Raw genomic sequence first — 16,499 nt, forward strand, 5'->3', positions numbered from 1 at the left:
CTTCCGCTCCGCGATGGGAGTGGTAAGATGGCGGCCAGATGGCGTTTCTCTGACGAGCCAATGGCTTTCAGGATTTTATAGAGAGCTCTGTGGGTACGGCACTCTGACGCAGTTAATGACGTCACCAGGACGCTCTTTGCAGTGAAGGATCAGACTGTTGAAGGCAAGTGACCTGAGCAGGTGTGAGAGCGTTATAACCGTTTATAAAGAGTTAATAACACGGACACAACACTGTGTCTGAATTCACCTTTCATCTGTTCATCTGACTTAATGTAAGTAACACAGAGTTTATCCTAATGTGATCAAAGACTGCCCTAATAATAATAATAATAATGGTGTTTGTGTGTGTTTGTGATTTGGACCGTAGTTTCTTTGTGTTAATGTTCAGATGATCACAGCTGGAACAGGGACAGAATGAAGCAGATGTTGGCAGAAAATCTTAGGAAATATTAGCTGTTTCATGTCAGTTTCCTCACTAACTGCATTACATTGTGTTTTTCTGCAGTGAACTAAAGAATGAGCTCGAACATGAACTGGTCAGCTGATGAGGGTCAGTCCTCCAAGTTAATGAGGAAGGCAAAAGAGTCTCCATTTGTCCCTATAGGTGAAGAACACACACCTGCTGCTCTAATGACTTTAATAATGTAGTGTTTAAAATCAAAACGAAAATATTTACAGTGATACGCATCAAGTCCCTGGCATATAGTCACCATCACTGTATAAAGGACCTTCTTATTGTTTACATCAAATTAGTTTGACATTAAATAATTTGTTAAACTCATTTCCAACTTTAATGTTTTCTGATTGTGTATCAGTGTTTTTATTCCAATAAATTTTTCACAGATTTGTGTTAAATCTCAGATTTACTGACACCACTGAAATTTTGTCTCCCAAGTTGTTTCTTCGTATCACAGTGATTACAGTGTGAATGAAATCTGCCACTCTGAAAGTTAATGTTTACGGTTTTATTGTAGAATTTCATTTTATTGAGACTCTACACACTCTCCTGTTTGCTCATTTGTGAGTTGAGTAAAGAACAGTGTTTAAAATTACTTTATCACAATATTATAACTCTCATTAGTGTGTGTGTGTGTGTGTGTGTAGGGATGGCAGGCTTCCTTGGGGTCGTAGCGTACGGACTGTACAGACTGAAAGCTCGTGGAGACATGAAGATGTCTGTCCATCTGATTCACATGCGGGTCAGAGCTCAGGGCTTTGTGGTCGGCGCCATGACACTCGGTGAGAATCAAAAGTTTAAACTCAGCTTCATTGTTGTCTGCAGTCACTGTGCTCTGAGTCAGGAACACTGAGTGTGATTATAATATTTACAGCAAATGTTCAGTTACTCAGAGACTTACAGTTTAATAGATGTGAATAAAGTCACGGTGTGTTAATTAATTAGACTGAGTGGAATCACGTCATGGGTGGCACGGTGGTGTAGTGGTTAGCGCTGTCGCCTCACAGCAAGAAGGTCTGGGTTCGAGCCCCGGGGCCGGCGAGGGCCTTTCTGTGCGGAGTTTGCATGTTCTCCCCGTGTCCGCGTGGGTTTCCTCCTGGTGCTCCGGTTTCCCCCACAGTCCAAAGACATGCAGGTTAGGTTAACTGGTGACTCTAAATTGAGCGTAGGTGTGAATGTGAGTGTGAATGGTTGTCTGTGTCTATGTGTCAGCCCTGTGATGACCTGGCGACTTGTCCAGGGTGAACCCCGCCTTTCGCCCGTAGTCAGCTGGGATAGGATCCAGCTCGCCTGCGACCCTGTAGAACAGGATAAGTGGCTACAGGTAATGGATGGATGGATGGAATCACGTCACTAACGTGGAGCTTAAAATACACAACAAACAGAACGAGGACAGCTGTGGAGCAAAAATTAGTTCACACATTTGATCTTGCTGTGACCTTGACCCTGTTTGGTTCAGTTCCAAAAATCTACTCAATTAATCTGCTGACAATAAAGTTGTATAAACCCTACAAACAGAAACATATCTTTTTTTTAAAATATTTTTTTTGGGCTTTTTTCACCTTTATTGGATAGGACAGTGCAGAGACAGGAAATGAGCAGGAGAGAGAGACGGATCAGGAAACAACCCCAGGCCGGAATCGAACCCGGGTCCCCGGACCCATGGCATGGCGCCCTATCCACCTGAGCCACGACGCCCCAGAAACATATCTTAATGTGTGTGTTTTAGAGGCACAGGTTTAATCACAGTGTGAAGGAACTGATTTCCTCTTTGTGTGGACACACACACCCAGCACACACACCCTCAGATAAGGATCCTTTATGATCATTGTAGCTGTACAGTGAAGTGCAGTGAGATGAGGTTTGGAATAAAGCCATTCGATGCCATCAGATAAGTTCCGATCAGAGAGATCCCTTTATTGACCCCCATTTTCACTTTTATACTGAAGCATCTGTGCAGAGGGATGGGTGGGCATGTCCCAGTCTGATGGGCGTGTCTGAGTGTTTGAGTGTTACTGGCTGGCTGTAATGCAGGTGTGTGTTGTGTTGCAGGTGTGATGTACTCCATGTATAAGGAATATCTGGCTCCGGGTGAGAAGTGACGCCACGGCGCTGTTCTGTGTTTAAACGCCATTTATTTCTTCATTTTCACTTGAACACCAAACAACCAGCTGCACTTTACTTTCAGCACTTTTATCACCACTCAGATATATAATATACACACAGTTCAGGTACTTAATCATTTTTAGATAGAATTTTCACCACGTTCTTTCAGCTTACAGTTGGCTCCAAAAGTATTGGCACCCTTGGTAAAGATGAGTGAAATGTCCTTTTGGTTTTGAGAAATATTTTCTGCAATAAGGATTGTTTTTTACAATAAATCTAAATTTACTTGAATTCAAGGTGAGACTTTGCTCATCTTTCAGTGTGAGATCATTAAACAAACACACACACACACTTTCACCCATCTTTATCTTTACCAATATTTCTGGAGCTGAGTGTAAAATAAATTTTCTGTGCAGCACTAATGAGTGTGTCGATGTTGATTTATCGTATCGTGTACTCTGTATCACTCACAGTTCCAGTCTTTATGCAGGAAACTTGAGCATCTTCTGGTGTTTTTAGTGAAATTAAAAAATGTTCTACTTTAAGTTGCATTGATTTTGTGAGGGTTTCTCTCTGAGCTCATATAATAATTAATAATAATATATATATATTTCTGCTGTCTCACATGAACATTGTTTGGTGAAAACCTATTAAAATTATTACACTTTAATAAAGGTTTTTTTCTGAATTTTTTTTATTTTATAGTCTCTAATAAGACAATAACTCTCCATTTTATATATATATATATATATATATATATATATATATATATATATATCGGGTGGGCAGAAAAAAGTGATACCCCTGTTTAATCAAGAATAACTCAAAAACTAGGCTATGCATACAAACTAAATTTGGTACATGTCGTGAGCAGCTAGTTTTAGTCAAGTGGTGAAATTTTCAGCCAAAAATATTCATTAACGCAGGAATAATGAGGAAATACAAAATTCAGGTTAAAAAAAATGCAATGCCAGACGTTCTTATTGTGTCATCCAGTGCATCTACCAGTGCGTCTGCTGCCTGATGACGTAACGTCTGCGCATGGCAGTCCCTATAACCTAAACATTTTGAACAGCCTGGTTTTGGAGCATTTGATTTTATAAAGCCCTTGAGAGAAGTCATGGTTTTGAGTGAAGAAGATAAAGCTGTTGTTAAGGCCTGTGTGGAAGAGAAAGGCTGGGGTGCTAAGCGGCTAATAAAGGAGTTCCCTAGGAAACAGTGGAGCATTGCTACTCTTAACAGGTGGATTAAAAGAATTAAAGAAACTGGTTCCACAGATAGGAAGCCAGGCAGTGGACGACCTCGAACAGCTACAACTGATGATAACAAGGCCCGAGTTGAGGAGCTCATCGCATCCCAGGAGGACCAGCCAGGGTCACATAAATCTCAAAGACAAATTGCGCACGATTTGAACATCAGTCGTACTTCTGTTAGAACCATTACCAAGGAACCTAATTTGAAACCATTCAAGAGAATCAGGGTTTCAAGACGTGATACTAACGTGAAACAGAAGCGAAAGACTCGCAGCCGGAATTTAAACGACAAGTATTCAGCCAAGGATGTAAGACGGATGGTGTTTACGGATGAAAAGGATTTTACGTACGAAGTTGCACGCAATAGACAGAACGATAGGGTTTATGGAAGAAAGAAGAATAACATTCCTCCCACAAGACTCTACCATGAAACTTCAAGGTTTACCAAGAAAGTCATGGTGTCGGCTGGTGTGTCTTGGAATGGAAGAACTAACATCCACTTTATCGATAAGAACAAAGTGAAGGTGAACTCTCAATCTTACATGCAGCTGTTGGAAAACGGACTTCTGCCGGATTGCAGACAACTCTATCCAGACGACACGTACATTTTTCAGCAGGATGGGGCCACCTCGCATACAAGCCGCGTTACCCAGGAATACCTAGAACAGAACACTCCAATGTTCATAAAAAAGGATGAGTGGCCCCCACAGTCACCTGACTTGAATCCAATGGACTACAGTGTTTGGGATTCGTTATCCGAAAAAGTTTATGCCGGAAGGACGGAAAAGTTCACAGAACAGGAACTGAAGGACAAGATAATAGAAAAGTGGGATGAAATATCAGTTGCTGAAATTCGAAAGTCCATATCTTCCTGGAAAAAGAGACTTTGATTGGTTGATTCCGAGGATGGAGGCCATATCGACCATCTTCTCGATTAAAGCCGTGGTAAGTAAATAATAAGTCAACGTCTGGCATTGCATTTTTTTACCTGAATTTTGTATTTCTTCATTATTCCTGTGTTAATGAATATTTTTGGCTGAAAATTTCGCCACTTGACTAAAACTAGCTGCTCATGACATGTACCAAATTTAGTTTGTATGCATAGCCTAGTTTTTGAGTTATTCTTGATTAAACAGGGGTATCACTTTTTTCTGCCCACCCGATATAAGGATTATAAATAACACAGTTGAAGAATATATTTTATAAACAAAACATTCTGAGCTTTATTTATAAGAATTTCTTTCAGCCTTATAATAAATAAATCACTTATTTCTGAATAAAATCAGATGAGTTTATTATTGTTGTGTGTAAATTCAGATACAGGAAGGAATTCATTGCTGTTACATAAAATAACATTTGTGGAACAAATTAAACATCAAACATAAATAATGTGTTTTATGATTAGAGTTTATCTATAAATCACTCTCATTATGTCTGAGCAGCTCATTTGCATATTGGGTCATAAAAATGTCCAAAAAACCCCACAGATAAAAACCTATAAAATATCAGCACTGTCACCACATTCACGTCTCATCACCATGACGACGGACAGACAGACAGCTTTAGTGACAAACCCTGATGTTTTCGTCATGCCTTAGCCCTGCCCTGATCTGGTCAGGCCACGCCCCTAATACCTGTTCCCGCCCTCAGTGTGTTTGATGATTAATATTATGTAAATTAAGCTGAGCTAAAGGGCTGAACTCGGTGAGATTCATCACACCAGCAAGGGGAACAGTCACCAGGGGGCGTGGCCAGGGGATGTCAGGGCGGAGCCAGAGGTAGTAGAAGTGAATGAGGATTCTGTAAATCATTCTTCTGCTTCTGTTGTATACGGCACAGAGTCAAGTACGATAAAAACCACAGTGACTTTTCACCTGGAAGAGTTTCTCTCACGGAATCCAGAAAATACTTTATATAAATTACTCAGATATAAATATTAAATATTATTCATCACAGAAATGAGCTGTGATCAAGCCTCTGAATCTCTGTGACTCAGAGCATAGTGTTTATTACAAAACAATGAAAGTAAATCAGAATATAATGGATGCTGTGTGGAATTATTGCGTGAATACAGCAAACACACGCGGAGTTTAACGGGTTTCCTGAATGACAGCGAGCGCGTTACACTAAAATAATCCTTTAATTCTCTGTGTCTCTTCTGCTTCACGATGTTGTTAATAAACCGACTGGATAAACGTGAGTTTCATATAAATTACAAAAATCAGCTTCAAAATTCAACAATCATTAAAGGCGTCGTGCGGTAATTTCAGCAATCAGGCTATATCATGTGTCAAAATGTCGGGTTTGGTGGGTTATTCAAGCCCCTCGGTTTCCCGCGATCTCAGTGTCACGATGCGCCCGCTACAAGCATTTAAAGTTGACGCGCACAGCCAAATTTAGGCAGCCAGCCGTTAACTAGGTCAACTTATGTGTGACGTCATACCAGTAACCTCCCTTGGGTGATGCTGGCCTGTCGCCATGTTTTCTCTATAGCGTGCGTTTACCAGAGTTGTTTCCATTGCGGATTTTGTGGATTTATTCAGTTTGTGGATAGTTTTGAACACTCAAAACACTATGAAATGATGTATTAATATTCTGTGATACAAAATGCCTAATCGGTGTATTGTGTTTGGCTGTAACAACGAGCCCCAGCCAGGAATTGCCTTACACGAATTTCCCACTGACAAGACAGTTCAAGAATTTTGTTTGTTTATAATGTCTGCTTTCCAGCTTCCCAAGCCACCTTTACTAGCTTTTTAAAAACATTTTCACAAAACTCCAATTAAACCTCCATGATCTTGCAATATTATGTACAACACCCCATGTCGCTTTTAACAGGTCTAAGATCATCATGGGAGAGCAAAATAGATCTATAGGATAGAAACCAAAAGGCCAAATTTGGACTTGTGTCCAAATTTTACAGTGATTTATGCCACAGAGCTGCCTTTAACTAATAATTATCACTTATTACTGACGATTGTACGTTTACTAAACAATACAATACAAAGCTCAATACTCCCAGCCTATAACATACTGAATATCAAGTTAAAATCAACCGCAATAAAAGGAAAATGATGAAAACTGGAATATCAACACTGTAAAAAAGAATAGTTGAGAATACTTGAAATTTCAAGGCAACAGTCTGCATTAAGAATTTTATGTTTTGCCAACGATGTGCCCATGATAATCCAAACTATGATAACACTGTTATCTTTATTAAGAATTCTTAATTAAGTCAATTTTCAATTCCTCATTCTGCCAACATAGATTTCTCTTTTTGCTGAACAGTGGCATTCACAGTAGTACAAAAAGGCAATTGAGGTTATCACAATTTTTGGGGGGGGGCTTTTTTCACCTTTATTTGGATAGGACAGTGTAGAGACAGGAAATAAGCAGGAGAGAGATCAGGAAAGGACCTCAGGTCAGAATCAAACCCAGGTCCCCAGATTTATGGTATGGCGCCTTATCCACCTGAGCCACGACAACATGAACTTCAACTGAAGAGAGAACCACATTGCCCAGCCCTTGCATTTGGGAGAGGAAACCACGTGTCTTGGTCATTCAGAGCATGCGCTGAATAAACACCTGTGGCAGTTATGTATTTTCAATTCAGATTATTCACTATTGTATATTTACACATCATTGAGGTGCACCCTATCAGTTTGATGTGGATTTTTCTTGATGTGGATAATTCTAAAAAATAGAATTATGCTTTGTTCAAGTAATTCCATATTCACAATTGAATGGACAAGAAAATATGAATAATTATTAACGAACAGAAAAATCCACATCAAACTGATAGGGTGCACCTCAATGATGTGTAAATATGCAATAGTGAATAATCTGAATTGAAAATACATAATTGCCACAGGTGTTTATTCAGCGCATGCTCTTAATGACCAAGGCACGGGGTTTCCTCTCCCAAATGCAAGGGCTGGGCAATGTGGTTCTCTCTCTAGTTGAAGCTCATGTTGTCGTGGCTCAGGTGGATAAGGCGCCATACCATAAGTCCGGGGACCCGGGTTCGATTCTGACCTGAGGTCATTTCCCGATCCCTCTCAGTCTCTCTCTCCTGCTCATTTCCTGTCTCTACACTGTCCTATCCAAATAAAGGTAAAAAAAAAGCCCCCCCCCCCCCCCCCCCCAAAATTGTGATAACCTCAATTGCCTTTTTGTACTACTGTGAATGCCACTGTTCAGCAAAAAGAGAAATCTATGTTGGCAGAATGAGGAATTGAAAATTGACTTAATTAAGAATTCTTAATAAAGATAACAGTGTTATCATAGTTTGGATTATCATGGGCACATCGTTGGCAAAACATAAAATTCTTAATGCAGACTGTTGCCTTGAAATTTCAAGTATTCTCAACTATTCTTTTTTACAGTGAAGGGGTCTACTGTATCAGAAGGCCCACTGCATTTCGCGAGATCGCAAGCTGTCAAGTTGCTAGAATTCAATCTTTCTAGCTATACTTTCACCCCTACAGCTATCAGTATTACACATAATCATAGATTAAATCACACAGCATTCTAATTCAAATGAAAATGGTCTTTAAAAATACACACAAGTAGTGATTTAGTCAGAGAAACCAACCAAAACAAGTCTTCAAGTCGCCGGTCTTCTTCATTCTCGTCTTCGTTTCTGTGGTCGTCAGAACTGTCCTCATTTTCTTCTGAAGATGAGCGCTCAGGTTCAAATCTGTAATGCTGGATACCACCGGGACATTCAGCTGTCAAAATCTCTACTTGTGGGCCATTTTCTTCTTCTGTATCGGTAAAATCAAAGCTAATTTCCTCAGCATCGCTCCTATTTTCTGGTGTGTCCGCCATTGCAACTGCACCGAGTGGTTACTGGTATGACGTCACGCAGCTGTTCCATTGGCCGAGAGAGGGCGCTGCGAACGCGGGAAATTTCAAGTGATGGGCATGATCAAATAAGGACCGATTACAACCGCGGGAAGCTTTTGAAAACTCGACAGTCAATTTATTTCGAATCTCGAAAGCATTCTGGTGCAGAATAATGCGACTTTTATCGCCACTGCGTGACGCCTTTAAAATGTTCCCTAAAAACTGTTGATTAATTTTCCATAGCAGCAAATTTATATTAATATAAATAATAAATAAATATTTATATTAATGCACTCATTGTAATGTTCTTGTTTCTATAGTAACGGCTCATTCACAGGGACATTTCTGTCACACTGCTGGAAGGAGTCTCCAGCGTCAGCGCGTTGGGAAAATCGCAGGTTGGGAAAAAAACAGGCCGAGGAAACGACTGTTTATCGCTGCTATAACGTCAGGGAGAACAGGAGCTAATGGACCTTAAACGTAACTACAAATGGATAAAAAGTATGACATTTATTTCTGAATAAATAAAGCAAACGGTTGGCAGATTGTTGTGGTGTGAGAGGAAAAACAGGCGGGGGTCATGCTGTTAGAGGAAACTCATCAGCTCTGGGGTTGGAACGCACCGCAGCCCCTCAGCGCTGATTACTATCCGAGAGCAGCGTGCTCAGACGTGCGTTATTCCTTATTTATATTTATAAAACTTTTATAAATGCTCTCCTGCTATTATTTCAGTACTAGACCAATTAAAGTATCATTTATTTTATTTCATCACGTTTCTGTCAGCTGTTGATGACTGCAGTGATCATCTCTCAGCGCTCCGGTGATACAGCAGGTGAAGAAGTGGGCATGGCTTGGTGGAGAGTGGTGGGAGGGGCTTCCGTATCTTATTATAATAAGATGTAAACGACTGACACAGATGGACTAGTGTTTCAGGGCTTATGCACACAGACACGCCCCCTGTGCTCTGATTGGCTGTATGCAAATTCACTAAAAGACAAACAAAACTTTCAGAAATGTGAACTTTAGCTGCATTTAACAGCATTAACATTTAAAATAAATATAAAGGGCACTAAACATCACTAAGTAGTGCACACTACACAGTGATATTCCAGTGTTCTGGTCCAATTGTCCACTTAATAAAAACCCAGGGGTGTGTGTGTGCGTGCGTGCGTCATCGCTCCAGCTCTGTATCGAGGTTGCTCAGCATGTACGAGTCCATGTGGTTCTGCGCAACCTGAACATCAGAAACACACAGAACTCAACATTACACAACAGGAAGTCAACATCAGCACTGTTACACACCTGTGTGTGTGTGTGTGTGTGTGTGTGTGTGTGTTGCTCAACAGTGTGTTTTATAGAACTAAGTCGCACGGTGATGATGTCATAGTGTGTTCCAGTATGTGACCCTCAGCACTGAACACTAAACTGGATTCCTGATGAATTTCTCCGTCAGTTAAAACTGGGTTCTGCTTAACTCCGCCTCATGTCTCTCAATTACACACACAATTAAAAATAAGATTAAAGTGAATATAAGAGAGAATAAAGATGAAATGTTCCATTACTCTGGAAGTTTCCTGAACTAAAGCAGCAGTTTGGAACAAAACCCACAAAATTTAATCACAAGATTTAAATCTTTATATTTATTACAGAAACTTTATAAAATACACTAAAGTCAGAGCAGTTTTGCTGATTAGCTCACATGCTAAACGTCTGTTATTTTTATTAGTTTGTAAAATATCAACTTGCAGCGTGAAGCACTAAAATTTTATTGAATAAAAGCGTGAACAAATACAAACAACTCAAAGTCGAATTTTATTCTGCAGTGTATTTTGTTCCTTGCACGCTAACTAGCTAAACTGCTAACGTCATGTAGATATGAACAGGGAGGAGTGTGCACTTTTATAATTCCGCAAAAATGCTAACTCGTTAGCCTGTTAGCTCAATATTTTCAGCCGTTCTGTAAAAATTAGTTTTTGAAATATTTAACATTTAAAATGTTCTGATTCTGCTCTCTGTAATCACTGTCAGCTTTTAAATAGTTTGTATTTGTTTGTGTAATGTGTATTTTTATTATTATTTAATTCAGTAATAAAAGAGTTTCAGATCCAAACATGTGAGATTTTGCTTCTTTTTATTTTCGAACAGAAAGCAGACAGGGACAGTGAGCGCTGAATTACAGCCGAGAATAAAACTTTCATTTAATTTAAACACTTTCGGTGACCTTCAACAACATTAACAAAAATTAGGTGTTTAACTTTTTCACAAATCTCACACAGCGTCCAAAACACAATTTATGTTTTTTTGCATCTAATAAAAATATTTTATTCATAAAATTAATCAACAAAACAAATCAACAAATTCACACTGATGAAAAGTTTTGTCTGTTATTCAGGAACAGAAACTGTACAGGAATGCATTCTGGGTAAACAAACAATACTGGACAGAAAAATAAAGGAATAACAGACTCCGCCCTTAAGATGGAGGCCCAGGGGACTCCGCCCAGGGTACATTGTGTGTTAATACACTGCAGGTTGACCCTGATGTCACAACACACTTGCTTCATTTACATATTTATATTTATATGAATAATTAATTAGAGCTGATGACGATGATTTCACAAATGATGCTAAAATCAATATTTTATTTTCTCTCAGGATCAATCCGTCTGAGTTTCACTGGCCTACAGGTTATTTTTTTCGGGTTTAATAAATTATTTATTCTTAAAAATACTTGAGTAAATATTTTACACGTTATCTCCTACGCTAATGCTAATCCAGCATTAAACAACATCGTAAATAAAATTATATTAATTTCCATCGTTACACACGATGGATAAACACAAACAAAGATGGCGATAAGAGCAGGAGGTTAAAGTTGCTCCTGCAGGAGAAACAGACATTAAAAATAAATGCTACGATTAATAAAACCACAGAACAGCGCGTTAATGTTATCGCTAACGAGCGTGTTTTTAACAGCGGCTCAGAGTGTGCTGTGTAGCTCAGACACCGTGTTTATCTCACAGATTAATACATTTTAATCTTTCAGGGTCAGATTTACTGAACAGGGAAAATCAAAACAAAGCATAAGTGGGCGTGGCCAGTTCTGTAGGTGATCTAACAATATGCAAATTAACAAACACACACACACAGCCACTTCACTTTAATAATAATAATAATAATAATGATGACCAACTCAATCTCCAAAGAGCAGCACAAATTAGTGCAGGTCTCTGCTAATGAGACTCCACCTACTTCCAGATCATCTTTTTTTATTTCCTCCAGTAAATGAATAATAATGTGATGTAGGACCCGAACTGTTTTGAGAACATTTTTTTCTGCGTTCAGGGAAATTAACACGAGTACAGAAGTGCACGACGTCGAGCAGAACGGGAGAAAAAAGGCAAGCACGTGCGGGCGGGTGTGTTAAATTACAGCGCAACTTTCATAAATTATATCAACATTCATTTATTTAAACATTCTCCTCCCCAAACATTGTGCTCTGAAAGGGAAACTCCTTCTCCTTCATATGCAGTGAGGTCAGACACTGAAATAACATCCCCGCCTCTTTCCCCGCCCCTTCCTGTCTTGGACTTTTCTCTGCGTATCTTCAGTGTTGCTTTGCTCTGACACGCTGTGTGTAAATCTGCCCTGAACCCCATCAGCGTTAAACGGTCACAGTTTCACAACTTTAACTCAGAGTTAATTCACAGTTTATCAGAGAGAAAATCCTGAAGAGTTTTAAACCAGGTATTTCCCCAAAATGAGCGAAGCGTCAGCGAGAAACGATTTATTGACAGAAATAATTTACTAATTAATTAATGAGATAAAAATCATGTAAATTTAATTTTGTAATATTCTCTTAAGCCTGGTGTTCACAACAAGATCAGTGTTCAGGATCATTAACATCCATTAAATACTGCAGTACACACACATACACACACACACACACACACACACACACAAGTGCCTATATCAGGAATGTTCTGAAGAGGTAGATATGTGTGTGTGTGTGTGTGTGTGTGTGTGTGTGTGTGTTTAGGAGTCGTACTCTGGCTGTTCCTCTATGAGCACAGTGGGTGGGTTTCTTACCCTGCCGCAAACATCCACACAGGACACGCCCAGAGCAATCAGACACCGCCACACCTACAGGAAACACAACCATATTTATTTATAAAAACACACACACACACAATTCAGAGTTTACTGAAATAACACAAAAAGAAAAGGACATGAAGAAGAAATGAATAATATAAAACAATATAAATATTTAAATAATTAGAGAACGTGTGTAGAGACGTAAAGAAAACAAGGAGCCTTTCTACCAGTGCAGCCTGAGAGAGAGAAAGACAGACAGAGAGAGAGAGACAGAGAGAGGGAGGGGGAGAGAGAGAGACTCTCAGATGTTCCATATTAAATGTATAAACCGTGTGAGAGAGAGAGAGAGGGAGTGTGTGTGTGTGTGTGTGTGGTGTTGAGTAATAAATGAAACAGTGTGACGTCAGTAATTGCTGTGGTCTCAGTGCACTAACACACTCCACACCGCAGATGGCGCTGCTGTACAGAGTTAAGTGTCAGAGTGTAAAGGGGTGTTCACACGGCAACTTTTACTCCGGTGTAGCACCGGGGCCGCCCCGGTAGCGCGTTCACACGGTACAAAGTTATAGCGGTGTCGCCCCTGAAAGCTGCTTAAACCGGTGCAAATCTAACCCTGCTCGGGAGGGGGTTTAAGAAATTTACTCCGGAGTAAATGCTAGTTTGCGGGGCAGCACCGATATAAAATGGGACGTCTGAACGCTACAGGGGTAGACTCGCTACGCGTGAGGAGAGTTGATTACATAAGGGTATTGCATAATTTGCATCCTGGTATTTTGCGCTTCCAAAATGGCGAATATCAACAACAACAGAACTGCGTGTCTTCCAGTGTTGCCAGATTTGGCGGTTTTAAGTGCATTTTGGCGGATTTGAACATATTTTGGGCTGGAAAACGTCAGCAATATCTGGCAACACTGGTGTCTTCATCCACGTTGTTTTCCCGGCGCTTGGTGATGCCATGACAACCGGGAAAAAGAAGTACATTTTCACGCATGCGCATATTTCATTTCCGCATTATTACTATCGGAAATGATAATAATAATGATAGGAAATGATAGTAATAAAAGGAAATATCAAAACTTTATTACTATCAAAGGAAATGATAGTAATAAAGTTTTTGCTACTATAACACGGTCGCAGAAACTGCCGTGTGACCGCAAGTGGGTCTGCACCGGTGCTAACACGCTTCTCTCTAGTAAGCAGGGTTGTGACGTGTGAACGCTGCGCAAAATTTACATCGGTGTAAGATATATCGCAACAAAATACATCGGTGCAGCATCGATGCAAATATGTGCCGTGTGAACACCCTAAAAGAGGCAGGGTGTATAGTTTAGACTTGGGGAAGGTGAGATTTCAGGGTGCGTCTGATCTGGTCCGAGTGTGACCCGGAACGTTTCTGTTCTTCAGTCGATGTGAGATGGTTTATCCACAGTGAGTGATTTAATACACAGATTAAACTCAGGTCTGTCACTAATTACACACACACACACACACACACACACACACACACACACACACACACACACACACACTTAATCCGAACTCCTGAATATCCGGAGTGATACACTGAGTAACTCGGAGTGTTTACACTGAGGGTCACGGTGATGAGGAGAACCCGAGCTCACAAATGTATGTTTCACTCAGGGAACTGTTTTATTCTTCACTGTGGTTGAACCACATTCATCACCACAGTGTGTGTGTGTGTGTGTGTGTGTGGTGTGTGTGTGTGTGTGTGTGTTTTTCCTCACCAGATAAGCGACAAAGCAGAGGTAAGCGAAGGAGAGCAGAGCAGCGAGGACGTAGAGCAGCACGCTGTTCAGAGCCGTCACATACACCACCACGAAATACAGATTAATCGCACACACCAACAGGATGGTGAGACCACCTCCCAGCTTCCAGAACCTGCACACGCGCACGCACGCACACACACACACACACACACACACACACCATCATCAGACTGTCAGGTCTCACTGCATCAGTCTGACAGACAGCCAGAGGGCACTGTCTCACTCCTGTCTGTCTGTCACACAGCCATATACATTTCCAATCAATAATACAGGTAGTCGTCGACTTACGACTGCGTTTGGTTGCAACTGACCGGTCGTAAACCGATCTGGTCGTAAGTCGGCCTATGTTAAATGAACGTAAGTATATTGTGATGTGTAATCATATTGTAATCATCTTAAAGTCTTATTTTATCAACATTTTCTTATTTCATTCCCTTGGCTCATTATTTGGTTTAAGTCAAACACTGCGTACTACACTGCGTACAGTACAATTCGTTTAATATGTGCAAAACAAAAAATACGAAATACAGGTGTGAAAAATAGAAAACATTTTAGTTTGAAACATACCAAAATCCAAATGTAAAACATAGCAAAATACAAAACTTAGTGACCGCTGGCATCACTGGTGCTTGGCTGTGGGTCGTCTACGTCATCACCAGCTGCTGCAGCGCTCAGGCTGGCGGGAGGATTTGCTCGTTTCATAAACCAGGAGCTGGGGCGGAAACTGTATGACGGAGTGCGCGAGGCAGCGTGAGAGAGACTGCGCGTGTGCCTGGAGCTGGGGCGGAAACTGTTGTATGCGGCGAGAGGCGCTGCCGGGAGCTGGGGCGGAAACTGTCGTATGCTCAGCTGGGAAACACTTGCCGGTCATAACCAGACGGTCGTAAAGTCGATCGGTCGTAAGTCACATAGGTCATAAGTTGACGACTACCTGTATATCATAATTACAGTGTGTGTGTGTGTGTGTGTGTGTGTGTGTGTGTGTGTGTGTGTGTGTGAGAGAGAGAGAGAGAGAGAGAGAGAGAGAGAGAGAGAGACATACAGGCCATTGGCGAAGTCATTCATGATGGGCGTGAGGCTGGTGAAGGTCAGTATGGGGATCAGCGCAAACGGGAGCTGTGTGTGATACAAAACACATGAGGGAACACACACACACACACACACACACACACACACACACACACACACACACACCACTAGTGAACTGACCTGCATGCTCTGCAGAACGTTGAGGAAATCATTCATGCCCGTTAAACGTGTGATGTCCTGGAAGATGGCGACGAGCAGCGTGGGGAAGATGGCGATGGAGCGCGTTAACAACACTCGTGCAAACCGAGACCAGCGCAGGTTCAGAAAACCCTGGGGGGTGTAATATTACTACTCTATTACTATTTACAAATGTTTTCATTATTAACATTAATTATGCTCTATGAGGCCAAAAGTATGTGCCCCCATCCATCACACCCACATGTGGTTCTTCCCCAAACTGTTCCCACAAACTCTGAAGTCTGAAGCTCACAGTGGTACAGAACATCTCTGGTTCTGGTAACATTACAGTTTCCCTTCAGTGGAACTCAGAGTCCTGCTCCAGCAAGACGATGCTCCTGTACACACAGCAAGCTCCATGAAGACGTGGTGTGTGAAGGTTGGAGTGAAGAACTTGAGTGTCCTGCACAGAGTCCTGACTGAACTCAGCCCTGACTGAACTCAACCCCACTGAACACGAACACAGAGCTAATATAGTTATTTCAGATGAGGGACAAGCAAGCAAATATTCAGTGTTATTCATTTTAAGACTGACGTTCCAATACTTTTGCTCATCTAAACGCCTGGGTGGTCTGCCACAAAAGGTTCTCAGTGTTTAAACACATCTCAATTTAAATATCAGGGAATGAAAGCTGAAATTCTGATCCATCATCTCATTCATCTTCTGATCTCAAACCCAAACAGCTTC

General features: G+C 40.8%; 2 protein-coding genes across 4 annotated transcripts in view; one reads left to right on the forward strand and one right to left on the reverse strand.

The window, feature by feature from the left end:
* The first annotated feature begins 28 nt into the window (after positions 1 to 28).
* On the forward strand, positions 29 to 3,237 carry LOC132874455 (HIG1 domain family member 1C-like). 2 transcript variants are annotated; one of them, XM_060910642.1, is made up of 4 exons: positions 29 to 163; positions 506 to 604; positions 1,105 to 1,239; positions 2,510 to 3,237. In XM_060910642.1, the coding sequence occupies exons 2-4, from the start codon at positions 517 to 519 to the stop codon at positions 2,557 to 2,559; spliced, it is 273 nt and encodes a 90-aa protein (XP_060766625.1). In that variant the 5' UTR covers positions 29 to 163; positions 506 to 516; the 3' UTR covers positions 2,560 to 3,237. The 2 variants fall into 2 exon arrangements, with proteins under 2 accessions (XP_060766625.1, XP_060766624.1); XM_060910641.1 differs by having other exon boundaries at positions 35 to 272.
* A 5,113-nt stretch (positions 3,238 to 8,350) lies between these two features.
* Positions 8,351 to 16,499, reverse strand: part of slc11a2 (solute carrier family 11 member 2) — a 29,469-nt gene continuing 21,320 nt past the window's right edge. The window contains exons 13-17 of one of the 2 annotated variants that reach the window (XM_060910486.1): positions 15,755 to 15,904; positions 15,588 to 15,661; positions 14,504 to 14,657; positions 12,712 to 12,806; positions 8,351 to 9,898 (exon numbers count right to left, since the gene is read on the reverse strand). In XM_060910486.1, coding sequence (XP_060766469.1) covers positions 9,865 to 9,898; positions 12,712 to 12,806; positions 14,504 to 14,657; positions 15,588 to 15,661; positions 15,755 to 15,904 — 507 coding nt within the window. In that variant the 3' untranslated portion in view covers positions 8,351 to 9,864. The remainder of the gene's footprint in view (positions 9,899 to 12,711; positions 12,807 to 14,503; positions 14,658 to 15,587; positions 15,662 to 15,754; positions 15,905 to 16,499) is intronic. The other variant, XM_060910487.1, reaches the window with a different exon arrangement.

The sequence above is a fragment of the Neoarius graeffei genome, chromosome 26, assembly GCF_027579695.1.
Source record: "Neoarius graeffei isolate fNeoGra1 chromosome 26, fNeoGra1.pri, whole genome shotgun sequence".
Lineage (NCBI taxonomy): Eukaryota > Metazoa > Chordata > Actinopteri > Siluriformes > Ariidae > Neoarius > Neoarius graeffei.